The 20,406-nt window shown below is 42.8% G+C and overlaps 1 protein-coding gene across 2 annotated transcripts; it reads right to left on the bottom strand.

Annotated features, from left to right (window-relative positions):
• Window positions 1-226: 226 nt before the first annotated feature.
• Window positions 227-20,285, bottom strand: fhip2b (FHF complex subunit HOOK interacting protein 2B). 2 transcript variants are annotated; one of them, XM_067393997.1, is made up of 17 exons: window positions 20,108-20,285; window positions 19,121-19,199; window positions 18,757-18,923; window positions 18,573-18,677; window positions 18,031-18,150; window positions 17,725-17,913; window positions 16,559-16,755; window positions 16,315-16,432; window positions 13,118-13,194; window positions 12,817-13,009; window positions 12,567-12,736; window positions 12,346-12,486; window positions 11,864-11,954; window positions 11,504-11,644; window positions 1,963-2,103; window positions 1,705-1,805; window positions 227-1,229 (listed from the first exon to the last, which is right to left on the bottom strand). In XM_067393997.1, exons 1-17 carry the CDS (start codon window positions 20,156-20,158, stop codon window positions 1,127-1,129), a joined length of 2,184 nt encoding a protein of 727 aa, XP_067250098.1. In that variant the 5' UTR covers window positions 20,159-20,285; the 3' UTR covers window positions 227-1,126. The 2 variants fall into 2 exon arrangements, with proteins under 2 accessions (XP_067250098.1, XP_067250099.1); XM_067393998.1 differs by having other exon boundaries at window positions 18,031-18,114.
• Between the last annotated feature and the right edge of the window lie 121 nt (window positions 20,286-20,406).

Raw genomic sequence — 20,406 nt, 5'->3', positions numbered from 1 at the left:
CTAAAAAGGTTATATACAGTATATTGATGGTTTTGTGTTAGTAAACATTGAGAGTATATGAGAACATGCATTGACAAACTATTATTTTATATTATTTAATATATAATATTATTTTACCATTTACAAACTGCCTTTTGCAGCAAAACATTATTTCAAGCTACATTTACATTTAAGACCAAGAGACATTTGAAACAATGAACTCTGCATTAATATTTTATGAGTTTATTGCTGTGACAACAGAAATAAGCAAGTATTGCATACAGTCATCATCACATAAGACCTCTGTAGAAAATAAAGATCTATTGAGAGTACCAGCCAATGGCAAATTACAAATTCACAAATCTGCATACCTCTCCAGCCCTTAGATTCAGCCATAAAATATTCCGAAATATAACAACATTGATTATTCATGTTTTAGAGACATAGAGCAAAGATAAATAAAGTTACTTTACACACCATAATGATACACTTAAACAAATGTAGTTAATATTTCAGGGGGAAAAAATTAAAGAGGGGATGTGCAAGAGCTTAAAATCCATATTGTAAGAATGGTAAGAAAGGTTTTGATTTGCATATTTGAATGAAAAAAAAAAAAAAAAAAAAAAACTGACCGAGGGAATTAAACAATAGGCTTGCTGTGGAAGTCAGTTTTACCAGTGTTACACACTACACTGCAGCAGACATCAAACCAGAAATACTCAAATTCAAAGAGGAGTGAATGACTGGGCCTAAAACTATATAACACAGTGTATATAGTAAAAACTTAAGTATTATGCAAGAGATGTTTTTTTTCTATTGCTTCCCCTTAAAGTGAATTGTCATCATTGTTCAGCAAGACGTCCAGCTGTGGAGAATAAGCAACTTTGTACGTCAGACAGAGTTTGTGAAATCCAACAGCACCAGTCTTATTTTTTTTAAGTAATTTTTTTCTTGGGCAAAATTTAAATTGCCATCAGACAGGTTGACAGCTCCCTGAAAACAATCATCAAAAAAGACTTACAAATCTACAAATATCGCCACTTAAGTCTGTTCTGTGCAAATCTATTTTCTCCCACTGATGGAGCCATCCAACAGCTGTTGTTGGGTCCTGATCCTTTGTATTGTCATTGGTTTAGGTATCATGGATTCATTGCTCTTCTATGGGTAGTTTGACAAATGCTATGGCAGCCAGTTCCTTGCAGAACTCCTCCAGAACTATCACACCTCTCAACAGGGTCATGTGATCCACCCTGACAGAGAGAACAGACAATTAAAAAAAACAAAAAAACATTTACACATTATGAATGATTCTTAAAGGGACAGATCAGCCATAAATTGTCATCACTGAGCCATTTTCTTTCCATTTAAGGCTAGAATACACTACACAACTTTTGCCAAGATGTCTACCCCAATAGTCTGTTAAGCATTGACACTAGCTGCCGAAAGTCAGTCTGCAGATTTGAGCTGACAGATAGCACAGAAAATCCTGTAGTGTATGACGAGCACAAACTCCATTTTAAGATTTAAACTCTGATTCCAACCATTCATAGGATATCAAACATGTTTGATATTTTGAGTCGATTTTTTAATGTAGAATTGCAGAGAATTCCAGCCTTTAAAACATATCAGCATACAGGTTTGGAGGGGCATGAGGGTGAGTAAATGATGACAGAAATTTCATTTGAGGTTGAACTGGCATCTTAATACATGTAGTGACTAACTTACATAGTCTCCTCCTCCAGTCCCATCAGCTGTCTCCTGATCATCATCAGTCTGTCTGTCACATTGTGGATGTGTTGGATCCTCTGCATTAACTCCCCTATCACCTACAGGAAAACACAATGCTCATATTTTCCTGAGAAATAAATGCAGACAGGGCTGCTGTTCTGAAAGTCTGTAGCTGATACATCAGGCAGCAAGCTTTCATTCACAACAACATAAGCAACTTTCTTACAAACTATCAGCTTTTTACATGGTTCTCACCCTGACTAGAGTGGAGAAAAGAGATCGTGCTCCAGGGCTCAGGCTGATGTACGGGTCCAGCAGGTACTCATGCAGGTGAGGGTGAGGAAACACAGCTAATCTGGACAGAACTGATGTCACCTGCAGATTTAGCTCATATGGCTGGGGAAAAAAAAAATGGAAAATTGATTCTTATCATTCATTCTTATTTATGATATGAAAGTTATTCAGTTAAGATCAGTGAGTGATTTTATTTTTGCATTTTATTGTTTGGTACTATTATGCTGCTGTCACTTATATACAGAATACACTGACAAACATGGTTTTCTGCCAACTGTTTATGTTCAGTGAAGACATAAGTGACTATGCTCATGTGAATACTCCACACGATGGGCATTTTGATATAATCATGTGTGTATTTATTATGACCCTATGGTTGTGTTTTGTTCTATTTCTGTTTTTCTGTGAGTGTCTCTCTCTGTGTGTGGGTGCTTCTCAATTCTTATTTGTGCATCCTCGTTTCCTTTCCTTGCGTCTTAGCTCCACCCCTCCAGGATGCCAGGGAAGGACGCAAGGAAAAGACGAGAGGACGGAGGAATTGAATCAAGTGAAATGATAAATCCTCGCTCCCTTTAGCGTCACTTCAAAGCGTCATCAGCTGCGCTCGAGGGATCTACCCACATGTTGTTAAAGTTTGGTTATTTAAAAAAATATAATAAATATTAATAAAGAAAGATGCCTAGTTGAAATATATGAGATATAAAGTTTATTTAATCTGTAAAAGTAAAGCATACATTTAAATTATTGTAACAGATAAGAAGGGGGAGGAGAATTTATGCGTGCATCAGGTTACTCGAGGAGAAAGACTTCCGCAAAGGATGCACCTGTGTAACCTCGCTCATGACTCCTCAGAAAGCCTCCTCACTCCTCGATCCTCGCCTCCTCGTGGTGCAATTAGAGAATTGAGATGTCCTTCAAGATGGCTGAGCTCGATTGTTTTCCGGGTCATAGGATGGAGGACGGAGGAGCGAGGAGACGAGGAGGGATATTGAGAAGCACCCTGTGTTTGTCTAGGAACTTCTTCCTGATTGGTTCCTGCAGGCTGATTGATGCTATGTCCCGATTGGTGCACAATATTTTAAAAAGCATGTCATCACTTCCTCTTGACAGAGATCTTTTGTTTTGAGCAGAAGTTGTGTGTTAAGAGAGTTTGAATGTGTTAAGAGTATTAGAGACTGTGAGTATTGTTTCTTTGAATTGAAATTGTTTGTACTTTGTATGTTCTCAGGAACTTTGTTATATTTGACCCACATGCCTGTTTTGACGCTGAGTTTGGATTGCCTTTTCAGTTTTGTTTGCCTGGCTATATATATTGTTAATACTTATTATTTGGGAAAGTAGGGAATCTGATGACATATTTGTTTATTGTAAACTGTTTGATCTTTTTGTTTTTGGTTAGGGAGTTAGATTTGTACTTTTTCTTTTCTTTTCTGGTTTAGGAAAGAGGTTTAAAACAAGGAAGTTTTGTTTGTTATTTTGGCCCAGTTGGCTCCTGAATCATAAGTCCCAAATTTCAATAAATTTAAATCAATAAATCATTGTTCAATTTCATTACATTTCTCAGAGTCTTTCATGTTGCACCCTTTCCCCTAGACTGGGCGTAACAATATTTGATCATTTCAGTGCAATAAGCCTCAAAAGATAACTGAATTCAGGATCATCTGCTGTCTGAGAGAGGCATCTTTCTGCACTTTTAACTATTTGCTATATTGCAGCCATTTGCTAAAATCGTTTAAGTTCATTTTTTTTTCCTCATTAATGAACACACAGCACCCCATATTGACAGAAAAACACAGAATTGTTGACATTATTGCAGATTTATTAAAAAAAATAAAAATGAAATATCACATGGTCTTAAGTATTCAGACCCTTTGCTCAGTATTTAGTAGAAGCACCCTTTTGATCTAATACAGCCATGAGTCTTTTTGAGAAAGATGCAACAAGTTTTTCACACCTGGATTTGGGGATCCTCTGCCATTCCTCCTTGCAGATCCTCTCCAGTTCTGTCAGGCATTCATCTTTCCCTTGATTGCAAACAGTCGTCCTGTCCCTGCAGCTGAAAAACACCCCCACAGCATGATGCTGCCACCACCATGCCTCACTGTTGGGACTGTATTGGACAGGTGATGAGCAGTGCTTAGAATTAAGGCCAAAAAGTTCTATCTTGGTCTCATCAGACCAGAGAATCTTATTTCTCACCATCTTAGCAAACTCCAGGCAGGCTTTCATGTGTCTTGCACTGAGGAGAGGCTTCCGTCGGGCCACTCTGCCATAAAGCCCCGACTGGTGGAGGGCTGCAGTGATGGTTGACTTTCTACAACTTTCTCCCATCTACTGACTGCATCTCTGGAGCTCAGCCACAGTGATCTTTGGGTTCTTCTTTACCTCTCTCACCAAGGCTCTTCTCCCCCGATAGCTCAGTTTGGCCGGACGGCCAGCTCTAAGAATAGTTCTGGTCGTCCCAAACATCTTCCATTTAAGGATTATGGAGGCCACTGTGTTCTTAGGAACCTGAAGTGCAGCAGAATTTTTTTTGTGTAACCTTGACCAGATCTGTGCCTTGCCACAATTCTGTCTCTGAGCTCTTCAGGCAGTTCCTTTGACCTCATGATTCTCATTTTCTCTGACATGCACTGTGAGCTGTAAGGTCTTATATAGACAGGTGTGTGGCTTTCCTAATCAAGTCCAATCAGTATAATCAAACACAGCTGGACTCAAATGAAGGTGTAGAACCATCTCAAGGATGATCAGAAGAAATGGACAGCACCTGAGTTAAATATATGAGTGTCACAGCAAAGGGTCTGAATACTTAGGACCATGTGATATTTCAGTTCTCTTTCAGTCGGTCACGTTCGACGTACGTCAGTAGTGACCGACGAATTGGGATATCGCTAGAGAGCCCCTATCAGCTTCGAGAGAACTAAAACAAGCCAATGGAATTGGCGTGCGATATTTGCATAATGCGCACCTCCCCTAACAGGTGGATATAAAAAGGGGGGCAGATGCAATCGCACTCTGTCTTTCGCTTCGGAGCCTACCTGGTGTCCTGCGGCTGTTTGAACTTCAAGCCTCTGAAGAAGTTTCGGCGCTTGTGTTGGTGTGACGACGCCTGCAGCGAGGTCGCGAGTTGGAGTGAGCCGGGTGGAAACATCTACTGTTTTCCCAGCGTTCCGCTGTAATTCCACTGGTTGGTCTGCGATTTGGTCTGGTTCCTCCTGTGTTTTTCTAAACACGTCGTGACGCTCCCTGTGTGTCTCGACACAAAAGAGCTGAAGTTTCCCCTTCTAAAGAGCTTCACAGACAGACACTGCGTCTTTTTCAAGATGTCATTCTGTCTGTGCGTTTCTGGAGGCGGTCGTTTCCTATCCTCTCTGACGGCCACGATAATTTTCTCTCATGTCTGCTTAGCGTGCTGAGACTGTGTTTGTGGGTGGTCATATTTTCTTATGGAAATATGTCCACGTCGGCGCGTTGTTTGCTCGCCTTTCTCGTAAGGGCTTGAGCGCTCAGCGCGCCGTGTGCCGTCGAATTGCCGGCTGACAGCGCGCGTTGCCACGGCAACCCTGCGCGCTGTCTGGCGCTCTAGATGCACGGTCGAGACTCGGCTGCCTTTAATGAGGTGGAGTCCCCTCACTTATTCCCCGATCTAGTTATTTTTCTGAATCAGAAAAGTGCTACTTTGGTTAATAAGCCTGGGTGACCAGAGGATCACAGTGGGGCAATACCCGCCGAGTCATTCTCCGTGGGCCCCCCACTCCTCTAGTGCATCGCAAACATGTTGTGACTATGTTCGTGGGTGGATCATGTTTAGATACATGGCCACGTCGGTGCCCAGGGTGCCGTGTGTCGTCCAGTTGGGCGGCCACGTTCACTGTCCAACATGGCTGGTAGCTTCTGCTTGTGTTGCTGGTCCTCCTTAAAATAAATATGGAGGACCTAACATCTTAGTCAGGGCTCCAGCAGAGGATCAGATGTCGACTGCTACATTGGAGAGAGTATTGTTGGGCTCTGAACATGAAGATGAGGCTGAGCGTCCCACGGTTGTGGCGTGCTCATGCCGAATCGGATTCAGACTTGGCAACCATGCTTTCCCGTGCCCCTGGGGGTGTCGTGCGACGCGTACTCGCCTTGCCCCGCCCCCTGGCTTAGCCCGGATGTGTATGAAAAAACTTGGCAGTTTGTGGCCTTTTTTGGCGTTAATATGGAACGCCAAGAGGGTCATAATCTGCACTACAAGCTTTTTCTCTCTCACTACCCCCTAGGGTGGGGTGGCAGTGCTACGGGCACACCACCTCTGCCCTGCATGAGTCTTGGCCCCTGGCAAGTCTGCAGTAGGTCAAAGCACTCATTGCATGTGGGTAGTTCTGAGTCGGGGTTGAGCTACGCAGGATGCAAATCAAAGCGCAGGCCCCTGGCCAGACAATGTCCACCATGGTGGTCCAGAAACACCCCTGGCAAGTCTTGCTGGGATGTGCCGTCGTCAAAGTGTGCTTTCTCGATGCGCTCATCTCACAAACTGGCCTTGAACCCAGCCCGCTCAACCCGCAGTCACCTGACTAGCGGGAGACGGTCCTGGAGATATGGCGACCTGGAGCTGACGTAAACGGTTCTTTCTCCCCCGGAGGAGGGCCGGGTGGAGAATTGGTCTGTTCCGCCCACTAAGAACTGTTTTCCGATCCTCTACGTCCCAAGAGTGTGGCTGGCAATGTGCAGCGCCCCGCGTTGCTACTCCCAGCCCCCTCTCACCTCGCCAGCAGGTGTCAGTGTGTTGGTGCAGGCCGCGCCCCGTGTGCCGTCTCCCATACGCACTGCTACCTCGCAGAGTCTGATCACACTCTGGGCCGCTACCACGCCGCCCGAGTCGGGTCCCCGTACTCTGGTTCGCTGCCCCACCCCCGGTACGTCTGTGGTGCGTTTGGTTCTGCTGGCTCGGTGTCTGGAGGCCTGGTTAGTGCCCCCAGCCCGTTCCGCTGGCTCATGCGTACTATCAGACTCGGCTATGCGATTCATTTCGCCCGGTGTCCTCCGGCGTCCAGGGGTGTCCACTTCACTTAGGTGTCGTTGGACATTGCACCTGTTCTCCGAGTGGAGATTGCTGTCCTCCTGGCGAGGGATACAATCGAGCCGGTCCCTCCAGCTGATTTGAAGTCAGGTTCAGCCCTACTTCATTGTACCCTAAAGGGCGGTGGGCTATGGCCAATCCTGGATCTGCGCGTCTTGAACCGGTACCTTCAGGCTGCCGTTTAAGGTGCTCATGCAGAAGCGCATTTTCGAGTGCGTCCGTCCCGGGGTTTGGTTTGCAGCATTCGACCTGAAGGATGCATACTTTCATGTCTCGATTCTGCGCTCGGGCCGAGCATGTCAGTACAAACTCCTACCCTTCGGGCTGGCCCTGTCGCTCCATGCCTTACACGGTTGCGGAGGTGGCCATTGTTCCCCTCAAGGAACAGGGCGTTCGCATTCTCGACTGCCTCGACGACTGGTTGTTCCTGGCCAGCTCCCGAAGCAGTTGTGCGTACACAGGGAGATGGTTTAGCTCACCTCAGCCTGTTGGGTCTTTGGGTCAGCTGGGACAAGAGCAAACTCGCCCCCGGGCAGAGGATCTCTTTTCTCAGTCTCGAGCTAGACTCGGTCGCCTGGATTGTGCGCCTCTCTGAGGAGCGCGTCCAGTCGGTGTTGAACTGCCTGAGTTCGCTCAAGCGCAGGACGGCGGCCCCACTGAAAGACTTCAGAGGCTCCTGGGGCATGTGGCATCTGCAGCCGCGTTTCGCCGCTCAGGTTGCTCCATATGAGGCCGCTTCAACACTGGCTCCGCGACTGGGTCCCGAGATGGCCATGGCAGCGCAGCATGCTCAGTGTCCTCGTGACACGGAGCTGCCGCCCTACCCTCATCTGGTGGTCGGACCCTTTGTTCCTGCGGGCGGGAGTACCCCTTGGACGCTGTGGTCCACACAGATGCCTCTACCACCGGATGGGGGGCCATGTACAACGGGCATGCGGTTCAGGTCTTGGACGGGGCCTCGACTGCATTGGCATATCAATTGCCTCGAGTTGCTAGCAGTATGTCTTGCACTGGGCCGCTTCAAGGAGCTGCTGTCAGACAAGCACGTACTGGTCCGCTCGGACAAGCACGGCGGCCGTTGCGTACATCAACCATCAGGCTGGTCTACGCTCCCGTCACATATCGCAACTCGCCTGCCATCTCTTGCTTGGAGTCAGAAGCATCTGAGGTCGCTTCAGGCCACTCATGTCCCAGGTGTGCTTAACCGTGCAGCCTACGAGCTCTTACGGCAGCCTCCACTTGCGGGCAAGTGGCGGCTCCATCCCCAGGCGGTCCAGCTGATCTGGCACTACTTCGGCGAGGCCCAGGTAGTCTTGTTGCCTCCCCAGGAACTGCCCTCGGCCAGTGGTTTTCCCTGACCGGCGAGTCGCTCGGCACGGATACCCTGGCACTCAGCTGGCCCCGGGGCCTACGCAATATGCGTTTTCCCCCAGTGAGCCTTCTCGCACAGCTCCTGTGCTAGGTCAGGGAGGATGAGGAGCAGGTCTTGTTAGTGGCTCCATATTGGTCACTCGGACCCGGGTTTCGGACCTAATGCTCCTCATGACAGCCCCTTCTTGGCCGATTCCTCTGAGGAAGGACCTCCTGACTCAGAGATGGGGCTTCCTATGGCACCCGCGTCCCGACCCGTGGAACCTCCACGTGTGGTCCCTGGACGGGATGCGGAGGTTCTGGGTGATCTCCCGCAGGCGGTCGTAGACACCATCACTTCCGCTAGAGCTCCTTCACGAGGAGCCTCTATGCGTTGAAGTCGAACCTATTCGTTGAATGGTGCTCCTCTCGCAAGACGAGAGGACCCCCGATCATGCTCGGTCAGATCTGTGCTTTCCTTCCTGTAAGAGGGCTTGGAGCGAAGGCTGTCTCCCTACACCCTCAAGGTGTATGTTGCCGCTTCGCTGCACATCTCCATGCAGTTGATGGCAAGCCCTGGGGAAACACGGTCTGATCATCAGGTTCCTGAGGGGGGCGAGGGGACTGATTCCTCCTTGCCCACCCTCCTTACCCTCTAGGGATCTCACCTTAGTTCTTAGCTAACTTCGGCGTCATCCCTTGAGCCTTTGCAATTAGTCGAGTTAAAAGTACTGTCTCTTAGACCGTCCTCCTGGTTGCATTGGCCTCATGTTAAGAGGGTAGGGGACCTGCACGCATTTTCGGTCGACGAATCGTGCCTGGAATTTGGGCCTGGGGATTCTCACGTCTTCCTGAGACCCCGGCCTGGATATGTGCCCAAGGTTCCTACCACTCCCTTCAGAGATCATGTAGTGAACCTGCAAGCGCTGCCTTCGGAGGAGGCAGACCCAGCCCTAGCTTCGCTCTGTCCAGTTCACGCCCTGCGTGTTTACGTGGATAGAACTTGAAGCTTAGGACCTCAGATCAGCTCTTTGTCTGTTACGGAGACCAGCAGAAGGGAAAGGCTGTCTCCAAGCAGAGGATGGCCCACTGGTTAGTGGATGCCATCGCCCTGGCTTATGTTCCCAGGACGTGCCTTGCCCGTTCGGGTTGAGAGCCCACTCCACCTGAGGAGTGGCCTCTTCCTGGGCGCTGGCTCATGGCGCCTCGCTGACAGATTGTGGAGCTGTGGGCTGGGCGACACCCAACACGTTTGCTAGGGTTTTTAGCTTACGTGTAAGCTGGTTCTTCCCGTGTACTCGCTTCCACCAGCCGGTAGACGCGTTGAACCTGTGCTCGTGTCGGCTTGCAATGCCACTCCCGCACCCTGGGCAGGATATGTGCATCTGTTGACTCCAGTCGTGTTCCCCGTTTGGTGAACCCTGTCGAGTTCCTCCACCTCCACCTTCGGCTCGGGCATTGCGGAGTGTCTGATGCCAGACCAACATCCATCTTCGATGTTGTCTGTTGGTTGGGTTCCATATGTTGCAATCCCTCTACGTGAGTGATTCCATATGTGTATTGTCCACGGTTACTCCCTACGGTGAGCCCGTGTCTTTCCCTTAGCAGAGCTTTCTCCTGTCAGATGAGTCTCCCCCTACTCAGGTGGAGCCATCCCAGGGACTCATATGCGTTCTGCCCTGCGGGCCAGTCCATATGTTTTCCATGTAAATTCCTTCCCCTCTGGGTAGGTAGTGGTTTCCGCAGCGTTCCTTACGGGTTCGCTTCCCCAGTGTAGTCTAGTTTACTTAGTGGGTATATCGGAACAGCAGTAGACTTCCCGGCGTAAGCTCGCCCCCTTCTCCGTCCCCTTGGTGCGATGGGCGGCTAGAGCCTGCGCTGGGCACTGGAAGGGGTTTCGTAACTGTGGCGTTTTAGTTGGGATCCCAATTCGTCGGTCACTACTGACGTACGTCGAACGTGACCGACTGAAAGGGAACGTCTCGGTTACGTATGTAACCCTCGTTCCCTGAAGGAGGGAACGGAGACGTACGTCCCGTCGCCACAGTTTCTGTACCCTCGCTGCAGTGCGGACACCGGTTGTCTCCTCAGCGAAAAACAGAGTGCGATTGCATCTGCCCCCCTTTTTATATCCACCTGTTAGGGCAGGTGCGCATTATGCAAATATCGCACGCCAATTCCATTGGCTTGTTTTAGTTCTCTCGAAGCTGATAGGGGCTCTCTAGCGATATCCCAATTCGTCGGTCACTACTGACGTACGTCTCCGTTCCCTCCTTCAGGGAACGAGGGTTACATACGTAACCGAGACGTTTTAATAAATCTGCAAATTGTCAACAATTCTGTGTTTTTCTGTCAATATGGGGTGCTGTGTGTACATTAATGAGGAAAAAAAATGAACTTAAATGATTTTAGCAAATGGCTGCAATATAACAAAGAGTGAACAATTTAAAGGGGTCTGAATACTTTCCGTACCCACTTTATATACCATGATGTAAACAATACAGCAAAATCTCTAACAATAGAAACTAGGTTATGGGGTAGGGTGGCAAAGATGCAAACCTTTTCTGGCTAAAAAAACATCCAAGCCCCACTAAATATTGCCTAAAACATAAGCAAAGAAAGATTCATGTTTTGGAATGGCCCAGCCTGAACACAGACCTGAATACAATTGAAAATCTGTGGGGGGACATGAAGAGGGTCGTGCACAGTAGGTTTTTAGGAAATTTAGGTTTTTCCAAAAATGTGTGTCAAGATGTACCAGGCTGACTCCTATCCAAACTGACTGAGTGCTGTAATAAAATCAAAGGGTGCTTCAGCTAAGTTTTAGGTTCAGGGGTGTGCACATTTATTAGTTATTCCAAGTTTTTTTTTTTTTTTTTTTTCATTCTCTGAAATGTGTTACTTTGGTTTTCAGTGGCATTGCACAAGGTTGTAATTTTTACATAAAACATGCCAAAGTATTGATACGATTTATCTTCATTTAATTTTTTACATCACAAAAACCAGTTGTTTTAACAGGGGTAAGTAGACCTTTTATATCCACTTTATATTCAAGCTGAGAGTAAAGCATGTTTGAGAATACTACTCTACCTGCTCTAATATGCGTGCAATCCTGTCAAACAGGATTTGTAGGAAGTGCCCTTCATAGAATTCTGTAGCTGGGTTGTTTTCAGTGGTTTTGGCAGAATCTGACCAGTTCCAGTCACGTGAAAGAGCAGTACATTCTTTTAACTATAGAGAAAGAGAGAGGGGGACAGTTTCAGTATCAGAATACTTGAAAACCAAATTGAAAAAAGCAAAAACAGTGATAGTTTTTGCTCACAGTTGATAGTTATTGTAATTTCAACTTGACTGAGTAAGACAGTATTAAAGAGTAGAGTATAAAGAGTATTTAGTATGTAACAAAAAATTTGGTTCAATTTTTATTTTGTTTTCAGTGTGCCAACTCACCTGTTTGTGCGCATCATGAACATATGTGTCGTATCCTGCTCCCTGAACAAGATGGGATGTTTTTGCCTCTTGGGGCACTAAACACAAGAAGCTAATAAAATTAAAAACAAATTAGAAACAATCAAACAATCAATCACATGTATAGACATCCAATATATCAACCAGGCCAATTAATATTAATATTTTAATAATCTCAGAGTGGTGAAATATTAATATTTTCATTTTTGGGTGAACTATCCATTTAAAACAATATTTGAACTCCATAAACTTATTGCTTATTGACCTATTGCTTATTTCACATATTCTCAAAACAGCATATTAAAAAGGGCATTCTGGGTTGAGCGAGTGGCCCTGAGTTGACTGAGCGAGCAGAATCTTCAGAAAGGCGCTATCCGCTCTGGAGAAAATATTACCTCTCCACTACACTCACATGCTCTGGTTTTATATTACAAAACAAAAAGTTCATTGTCTTCTAATGATACCTGTTGACGATGTCAGCGACTTGTGTGTGCGCACTGGGATTAGGTCTTTCTCTGCCACTGGGCAGAGACAGAAGAGGCTCCTGGCCACTGAACCCACTGTCTTCATACATGTCTGTGAAAAATGGATCCTCTTCCAGCTCCCTGATGGAGAAAGAGAGTGAGTGATAAATGATGAGCCACTATGAGAAGTAAGAGTATCTGTGTTCCGTCTCTCTGCTCACTCAGACTCTTCCAGAAGATCACTCTCAACTGCATGTCTCTCGTCTGCGGCCCCTGATCCGGACAGCCTGTAGCTGCGCTTCTCAAGATTACGTAGCACCAGATTGGTCAAGATGCTCCTGCTGGGCTTCTGTAAAAGCTCCTCGAAGAGATGCAACGTTGTAATACTGATCTAACAAAGGGCAAAAGACATGTAACACTTAAAGTGATGCTCTCAAGAGTGAAAATATATGAATCTTTAAACCTAGTTACCTCGTCTGAGATGTGGTTGCAGTGTTCAATAAGGCGGTAACGTAGAATGTGTGTATGTGTGTCCTGCCGCTGTTCACAATGTGTGTCGTTGCCCAACAGAAACTGAACCAGTTCCTCCAGGAGCACAGGAGAACGCATGTGACGTACAGAACAGGACAGTAGAGCGGTGTGTACCAGGATCCCAACCTCTGACCTAGACACTCAGAGTTTAAAAAAATCAGCATCACTCTTCCTGTCATCCTGCAAACTCACAATTCTAATTTATGATGCCAGACAGCAACCTTTGAGGTTTTCTACTCACATCTGAAGCAGGTGAGGCTGGATGACTCCTTTAAGCCACTGAAGGTGAATTGCTCTGGCCATTTCAACACCAAGTACCTAAAGGGGAAAAAAAACCCATATAATTTTGTGCAATATGTTTATAATCAGTGTGAGACCATTTCTATACCATAAAAAATACAACCCCAACCCGTGCTTAAACACATACACACAAAAATGTCAAAATGCTCTTTTTGGAGAGTATTCACATAAACACAGTGGGTTATGTCTTTAAGCAGCAATCTGCCATATACAGAACATTATAATGAGAAAACTATTGTAATAGAATGTTGTAAATTCTTGGTGCTTTTGTTGCCAGGTTCATGGGAAGATTGCATCCACAACAGGAGTTACACTTTCAGAAAAGCATGATCAAGTTCATATGAGCAGTCACATTCTTTTGTGCAGGTGTAAGTTGTAATATAACTATTATGTTGTATACAGTGTCCTCCACAAATATTGGCACCCTTAGTAAATATGAGCAAAGGCGGCTGTGGAAATAAATCTGCATTGTTTATCTTTTTGATCTTTCATTCAAAAAATTCACAAAATTCTAACCTTTCATTGAAGGAAAAGAATTGAAAATGGGTGGAAAAGCTCATTATAAAATAAATAATTTTCTCTAGTTCATGTTGGCCACAATTATTGGCACCCAATTATTGCAATGTCCTTTTCCCAAGATAACAGCTCTGAGTCTTCTTCTATAATGCCAGATGAGTTTGGAGAACACCTCAGGAGAGATCAGAGACCATTCCTCCATGCAGAATCTCTCCAGATCCTTCAGATTCCAGCTCCATGTTGGTACTTCTTCTCTTCAGTTCACTCCACTCATTTTCTTTAGGGTTCAGGTCAGGGAACTGGGATGGCCATGGCAGAAGCTTCATTTTGTGCTCAGTGACACATTTTTGTGCTGGTTTTGATGTTTGTTTTGGATCACTGTCCTGATGGACAATCCAACCACTGCCCATTATTGGATTTCTAGCAGAAGTGGTCAGGTTTTGATTTTTTATCTGTTAGTATTTGATAGAATCCATGATGCCATGTATCTGAACAAGATGTCCAGGACCTCCAGCAGAAAAATAGGCTCACAGCATTAAAGATGAAGAAGCATATTTAACTGTGGGCATGGGGTACTTTTTATCTCTCCAACTAAAAAAAAAGCTATTTTTTAGTTTCATCTTACCACAGAAGCCGGTCCCATTTGAAGTTCCAGTCTTGTCTGACAACTGAATATGCTGGATGTGCAATGAAGAATTTTTCTTGAAACCCTCCTGAACAACTTGTGGGGATGTAGGTGCTGTTTGGTAATTTTTTTTAGGCTTTCTGAGACTCAAGACTCAACTAATTTCTGCAATTCTCCAGCTGTGATCCTTGAAGAGTCTTTGGCCACTCAAACTTTCCTCCTCAACGCACATTAGGACGATGTAGACACACGTCCTCTTCCAGGCAGATTTGTAACATCTTTAGTTGATTGAAACTTCTTAATTATTTCCCTGATGGTGGAAATGGGGATTTTCAATGCGTTAGCTTTTTTCTTATACCCATTTTCTATTTTGCTCAATCTTTTGCTGCACATCAGAACTATATTATTTGTTTTTTCTCATTGTGATGAATGATTAAGGGGATTTGGCCTTTGTGTTTACACATATTTGTACTCCTGTGGAACAGAAAGTCATGGCTGCACAATTTCATGCTCCTAGTCACCCTGGTGTAAATGTGAATGGGAATATACAGAGATAGTTTACTCAGAAGAATTTTTTAGGGGGGCCAATAATTGTGGCAAACATGTATTGGAGAAAAACATTTATTTCATAATGAGCTTTTCCCCCCATTTTCAATTTTTTTCCTTCAATGAAAGGTTAGAATTTTGTGAATTTTTTGAATGAAAGATCAAAAAGATAAACAATGCAGATTTTTTTTTCACAGCCGCCTTTGCTCATATTTATTTGTGGAGGGCACTGTACATCTAAATAATCTCATATTTGGTTGAGTTTATTAAATAGTGTGTTGTGGTGTTCATTCACTCTTCAGCATCAGCTCAAACAGCAATGGCTGACATTATTGACTACGATTGGGTTATTTGAGACATATTCCTTGTAGATGTGTCTTTTTCAAAGACTGATGATATTATTAATAATCCAGCAGTTATTTTTTCTCTTTGAAAATACAGTTAAGTGCAAGAATGTGCAGTGCCAATCTGTCATATACATATTATTATAATGAGAACACTATACACTGTTGTGAATTCTTTGATCTTTATTGTTTGTGAAGCGCGCATCCACAATTGGATTAATGCTTTCACTTGTATTTGCATCCTTTTGTGCAGATACAAGTTGTAATGTTATATTTATGTTGTGTATCTAGGATATCTGATTATTCTCATAGGATATTTCATTCAGTTTACTGGTATTCATTCATTCTTCAGCTTCACCTCATGCAGCTATTCCTTTTAGATGTTTCTTTTATGAAAACACTGATGCGTTAAGTAGCAGTGTTATTTTTCTAGTCACATTTTCATATTTTGGTAGACATATTTTCATGTAATATTTTTATCAACATAAATGTTCATAACAGTGTTTTAATTAAAATATTTTAATTATCGCCATGACAGACATGCTCCACCCCCAAGTACCCATCAGTACTCAAAATGAAAAATTTACAAAAATGCCCATTCCAAGTCTTTTTTCATATGTAATAAATGACTTGTGCCTCAGAGTGCACAGACAAAATACAATAAAAGCGGTCCTGTTATCTTTCTTTCAGAGTCACTTTGATGACAGACTTTGGCTAAGGCATTTCAGAAGGACCAAAACAACATTTCAGATGCTGTGAAACAAGACTGCTGGTTAGTCTGGTTATGCCGTCCCATCGCAAAAAGTCACATGACTTTTTTAATGTGTTTGAATCATAATTTATGCATGTTTTCTTATTGGATAAAAAAAATGTTTGTGCCTTAATTGAGCACATATGTTTTTTATATGTGCATTTTTTACATTTATGGGCATCTTGGCATTTCCATCCATCAAATGTTTTATGTGATATCCCAAAATGTGCATAAAAATAGGTGGATGGAAACGTAGCTAATGATTTTATTCAGGACATATTCAGGACTACAAACTAATGTAGATGTACAGATAAAATACATACATGCTCAACACAAAATTAATGATTTTGTCAAACCCTTGGTGCTTCTTTGATGAGCTCATTGCAGTAGTCCAAAAAGTAGAAGAATCTGTGGACGTTCTCACTGCCAGGAAATGACTGGCTCTCCACTGTACTGTCCTGTGTGAACGGAGTCCTGCAAAACCAACAACAGATTATCAAGATAAGGAGATGAGGAGGATACAAGGTAAGGTAATAAGGAGATAAGACATGTCCACTAAATAAAGTGTAAACAATTCAGCACTTCATAACAGACACAAACCTCCACTGTACACTGGTGTAGCTGTGGATGTCTGCAGGGTCGAGTGATGAGGGTATGAGGCAGTAAAGTTCAGTCAGTCTCTGAGCGAGTAGGTGACACAGTGGAGTTCTCTCAGCCAGCAGATATCCAGTGTCTTCCTGTGGTAAACTGACCAGCAGCAGCAAACTCTCCATGGATCTGAGCACAACACGACTTTTCTAAGAGAGAGGGAAATGGAGTCTAATTAAAAACAATGATTCTGAATGTAAAGTTGACTGACCAACTTTTTACAGTTTTACAGACTAACCATTTTCTGAAAAGAGTGTTGTACTTGAATGAAAGTGAAATTCAATGGCTTTAATGCACAACACATCACTGAACTATTAACTGTATTTTTACAAATATGTTGGAAACAATTGTACTGGTTATTGTTTATTATTTTGGGGTTTTTTTTAAACCAAGGGGCGGCAAGGATGAATTAAAAAAAAAAATGTTGAATGCTTCATTTCATCTCAAAATTTGGTGACTCTACTGTATATGGTGTCCAAATGTTAAAAAAAGGTGCTTAGAACTGTACAAAATGAAATTTAGCATGTAATTTGTGTTGTTTAGCATCATGTTGTTTTTTTTGTTTTTCTTTAAAGTCCGCCTGAACTGGAAGTTGCAAACGACTTTTCTCCAGTATTTCCAAGTGAAACGGAATATTGAATAGAGGGCAGAGTTTTACTTTAGCGCTCCTCCTCTCCATATCTCGCTCACAGCAGACTAACGGTTGGAGGGGAGAGGTTTAAGCGATTTCAACCAAAGCCGTCAAACTGATGTCATTAGAGAAGGGGCACCGTTGCAATTTTTTTGTGTGAATTGACTTGCACGGATGAATTGTTCACCACAAAACTAACAATTTGAGCTAACAAAATAAATAAGGTCAATTTTGATTTCATGTGTACTTTAATAAAGGGACCACAAGGCAATGCTGGGGGGTCCACAGAAGAATTTTTTTATGTAATATCCCAAACTGCACATAAAATAAGGTGAATGAAAAATTAAAAAAGAAGTTTTTTTTTTTTTTTTCAGGAAAAAGTATTTAGATATACTCTAAGGGTAAGTAAAAACTTGGTGTAAATAAGCCTTGGGATACCTCTCTCCAGTCATGCATTTCGTCTTATTTTTTTTTCATGATGAATCACCTCACTTTTCCCCAGGTGAATGAGTACAGGGATAATGCCTGTGGCTTCCTGAGGTGAGCTGGAGGTGGCAGAACTGGTAGAGGGAGACGATGGAGAGGGAGCCCTCTCAGGACGGGAGGCTTCACTGCAGCCCTTCTCCACAGCCTCGTCAGAGGTAGAACTGGACCTCTTCTGAGAGTCTTTGGTAATCTTTGTGATGGAAATGTTGGTGTGTTTGTTATCATTTTTAAGATTCACAATCTAAATCAGATTCAATTTAAATGACAGTCAACACAGTAGTTTCAGAGGACATAATAAAGAAAGTACCTCCAGGATATAGTTGAGGACATACGGGTCTTTTTTGACTCGGGTGCAAACAGCAAAGAGAAACTGAGACTCTTCTTTTTCTGTCTGTGAATCAGGGAGGCCACACAGATGGATCAGTTTCTATAACAGAGAGTGACATGTGGGAATAAATTAGACACTATTTTTCATTTTTTCAATTAAATAAAAATATATATTTAAAAAAATTGATTTGTTTTGATTGTTTTTTATTGTTTTAATGTCCACATAATGATATAAAAGCTAAAGGAATCTTGACCTAAAAGATTTTTCATTATTTATTAAAAAAAATAAATTTGGAGTCAGTCATTTATAAGGTTATGACAGATTTTAAATAAATGCTGTTATTTTGAAATTTCAACAGCAGCTCTGGTGAGCATAAGAAACTTCTTCTTATTGTCCCAAATACATTTTACACTATACACTTATACATTATACACTTTTTTTTTTTCAAAGGACAATGTTTTAAAAAAAACTGCACCCAATTCTTTTCCATTCAATAATAGTTTTTACTGATCATGTCTTACCTGTACGGGCCGATAGACATTGATTAAATGTAGCACAGGTTTCTGGATCTGGCTCAGGACTTTAGAGAAAAACAGCATCACTTGTTGACTCATTCCAGGAGGATACTGTACAATGAAGGAATATTTCAGTTTATTTACAGCTTTATATATTTTTTATTTGTGTCTTGAGGCTGTGTCCTCCTACCTGTGCTTTTCCCAGTGTGCAAAGTGTCTCTAGTATTTTGTGCTGGAGCAGGTACTCCATGCAGGGACCTGTTTCCTCTCCTTGCTGTTTCTCCTCATACACCAGGATGTCCAGCATCTGTCTGAGCCTCCATGGGATGTCTGTGTGCTTCACCGGACAAGACTCATCTTTGTACAAGAGACAAACATGCAATTTAAACTCTCCTTTAACTACTTTACCTTTCCTCTTAATATTTTTCTCTTTTTTTCCCAATGATATAAGATTGAAGCATGGCATAATTTACTGTTTAACACACTGTACGTTATAAACACTCAAATACATTAGTAAATGACTGCTTAATTTCAATTTAAACTTATAGTTTTACCTGAAGTTTCAATGTAATAGTTGGTTATTGCTTTCCAGTGATCCACAAAAGAGTCCAGCAGGTTTATCGAAGGCTCTCTCTATAAGAATCAGAACAGGATCAACAGTATTTTACTGCAATTACACTTTTGTTACTGTCATTACTTGTATATGATCATTAACACTGAGATCCTGTAAATGCACAACCCTTAAAACATAATAAAGGCTTAAAAAATGTATGAAATAATAATCAAATCTTGCTGCTCAAGAAACATTTTGTATTATTATTACCAATGTTGAAAACGGTTGTGCAGTTTCTTTGACTATTAGAAAGTTCAAAAGTACAGCCTTTATTTGAAATAGAAATATCTGGCAAAATTGTAAAAGTCTTTACTGTCTCTTTTCAACAATTTCAAAATTTTACCCCAAACTTTGTTAAAAGAAAATGCCACTTGGTTTGATATTTTGTTATAATGCCAATGCATTTTAAGTGTGACTTAAGTCTTCAAATGTTATGTACTTTTGTATATGCATATATGCTGTCAACCTTTTTAAGGACATTTTTGTCCTGTCAGAAACTTGTCCAGACCCGCGCGTACAGATCTGCACCTTCCACGTGAATAAATTCTCGAATGACAAACCCAAACGTGTATGGGGAACAAAAAAACCCTTAATATATCCCCTAATATCGTAAATACCGCATCCATGGACATGATAAACAATAAATAACAGCAAATCAACACAATCTACTGTATTCTGAAATGTACTCAACTTCTGTAGCACACAAGCTAAACTGAAGACAATGTATATATCTTCATATAAAACACTGAAAGGCGTGACAACACGTTGACAGTCTACCAAATTGCGTATTTCGTATATTTAAAGCAGTTAAAACCTCTATAAAGTTTTACAGTATCGCGCAACAAGTGTCTCGAGATTTGTTTTCTATATTAGCTCAGCTAAGCTAACAGGCTAGTTTGAAGATATTCAAAAGTCACTGTTTACTCACTGTTTCCAAAGCCTGCTGCAGAAAGGCCGTCACTTTATTAAACATGTCCATGGCTGGTTCCCAGCAAAGCTTATCAAATTCTATATTACGTTTTGGACATTTTTATATCGTTAATATATAGTGCTAATGTAGTTTGTAAACATTGTTTATGTGGCTGCTTAGCTTGAGCTTCACTATCTGCCTGCAGTAGCAAACACTGACCCCCACTGTTATGACTGTCAAAGTGTACAGACAGTGTACACAATACACAGCAGTGTGACTGAAACTTTCTAAATCTGAAACTTTAAAAAAAAAAAAAA

The sequence above is a fragment of the Chanodichthys erythropterus genome, chromosome 9 (assembly GCF_024489055.1).
Source record: "Chanodichthys erythropterus isolate Z2021 chromosome 9, ASM2448905v1, whole genome shotgun sequence".
NCBI lineage: Eukaryota > Metazoa > Chordata > Actinopteri > Cypriniformes > Xenocyprididae > Chanodichthys > Chanodichthys erythropterus.
Note: the sequence above shows the minus strand (reverse complement) of the source record. Positions and strands in the feature narration are given on the sequence as shown.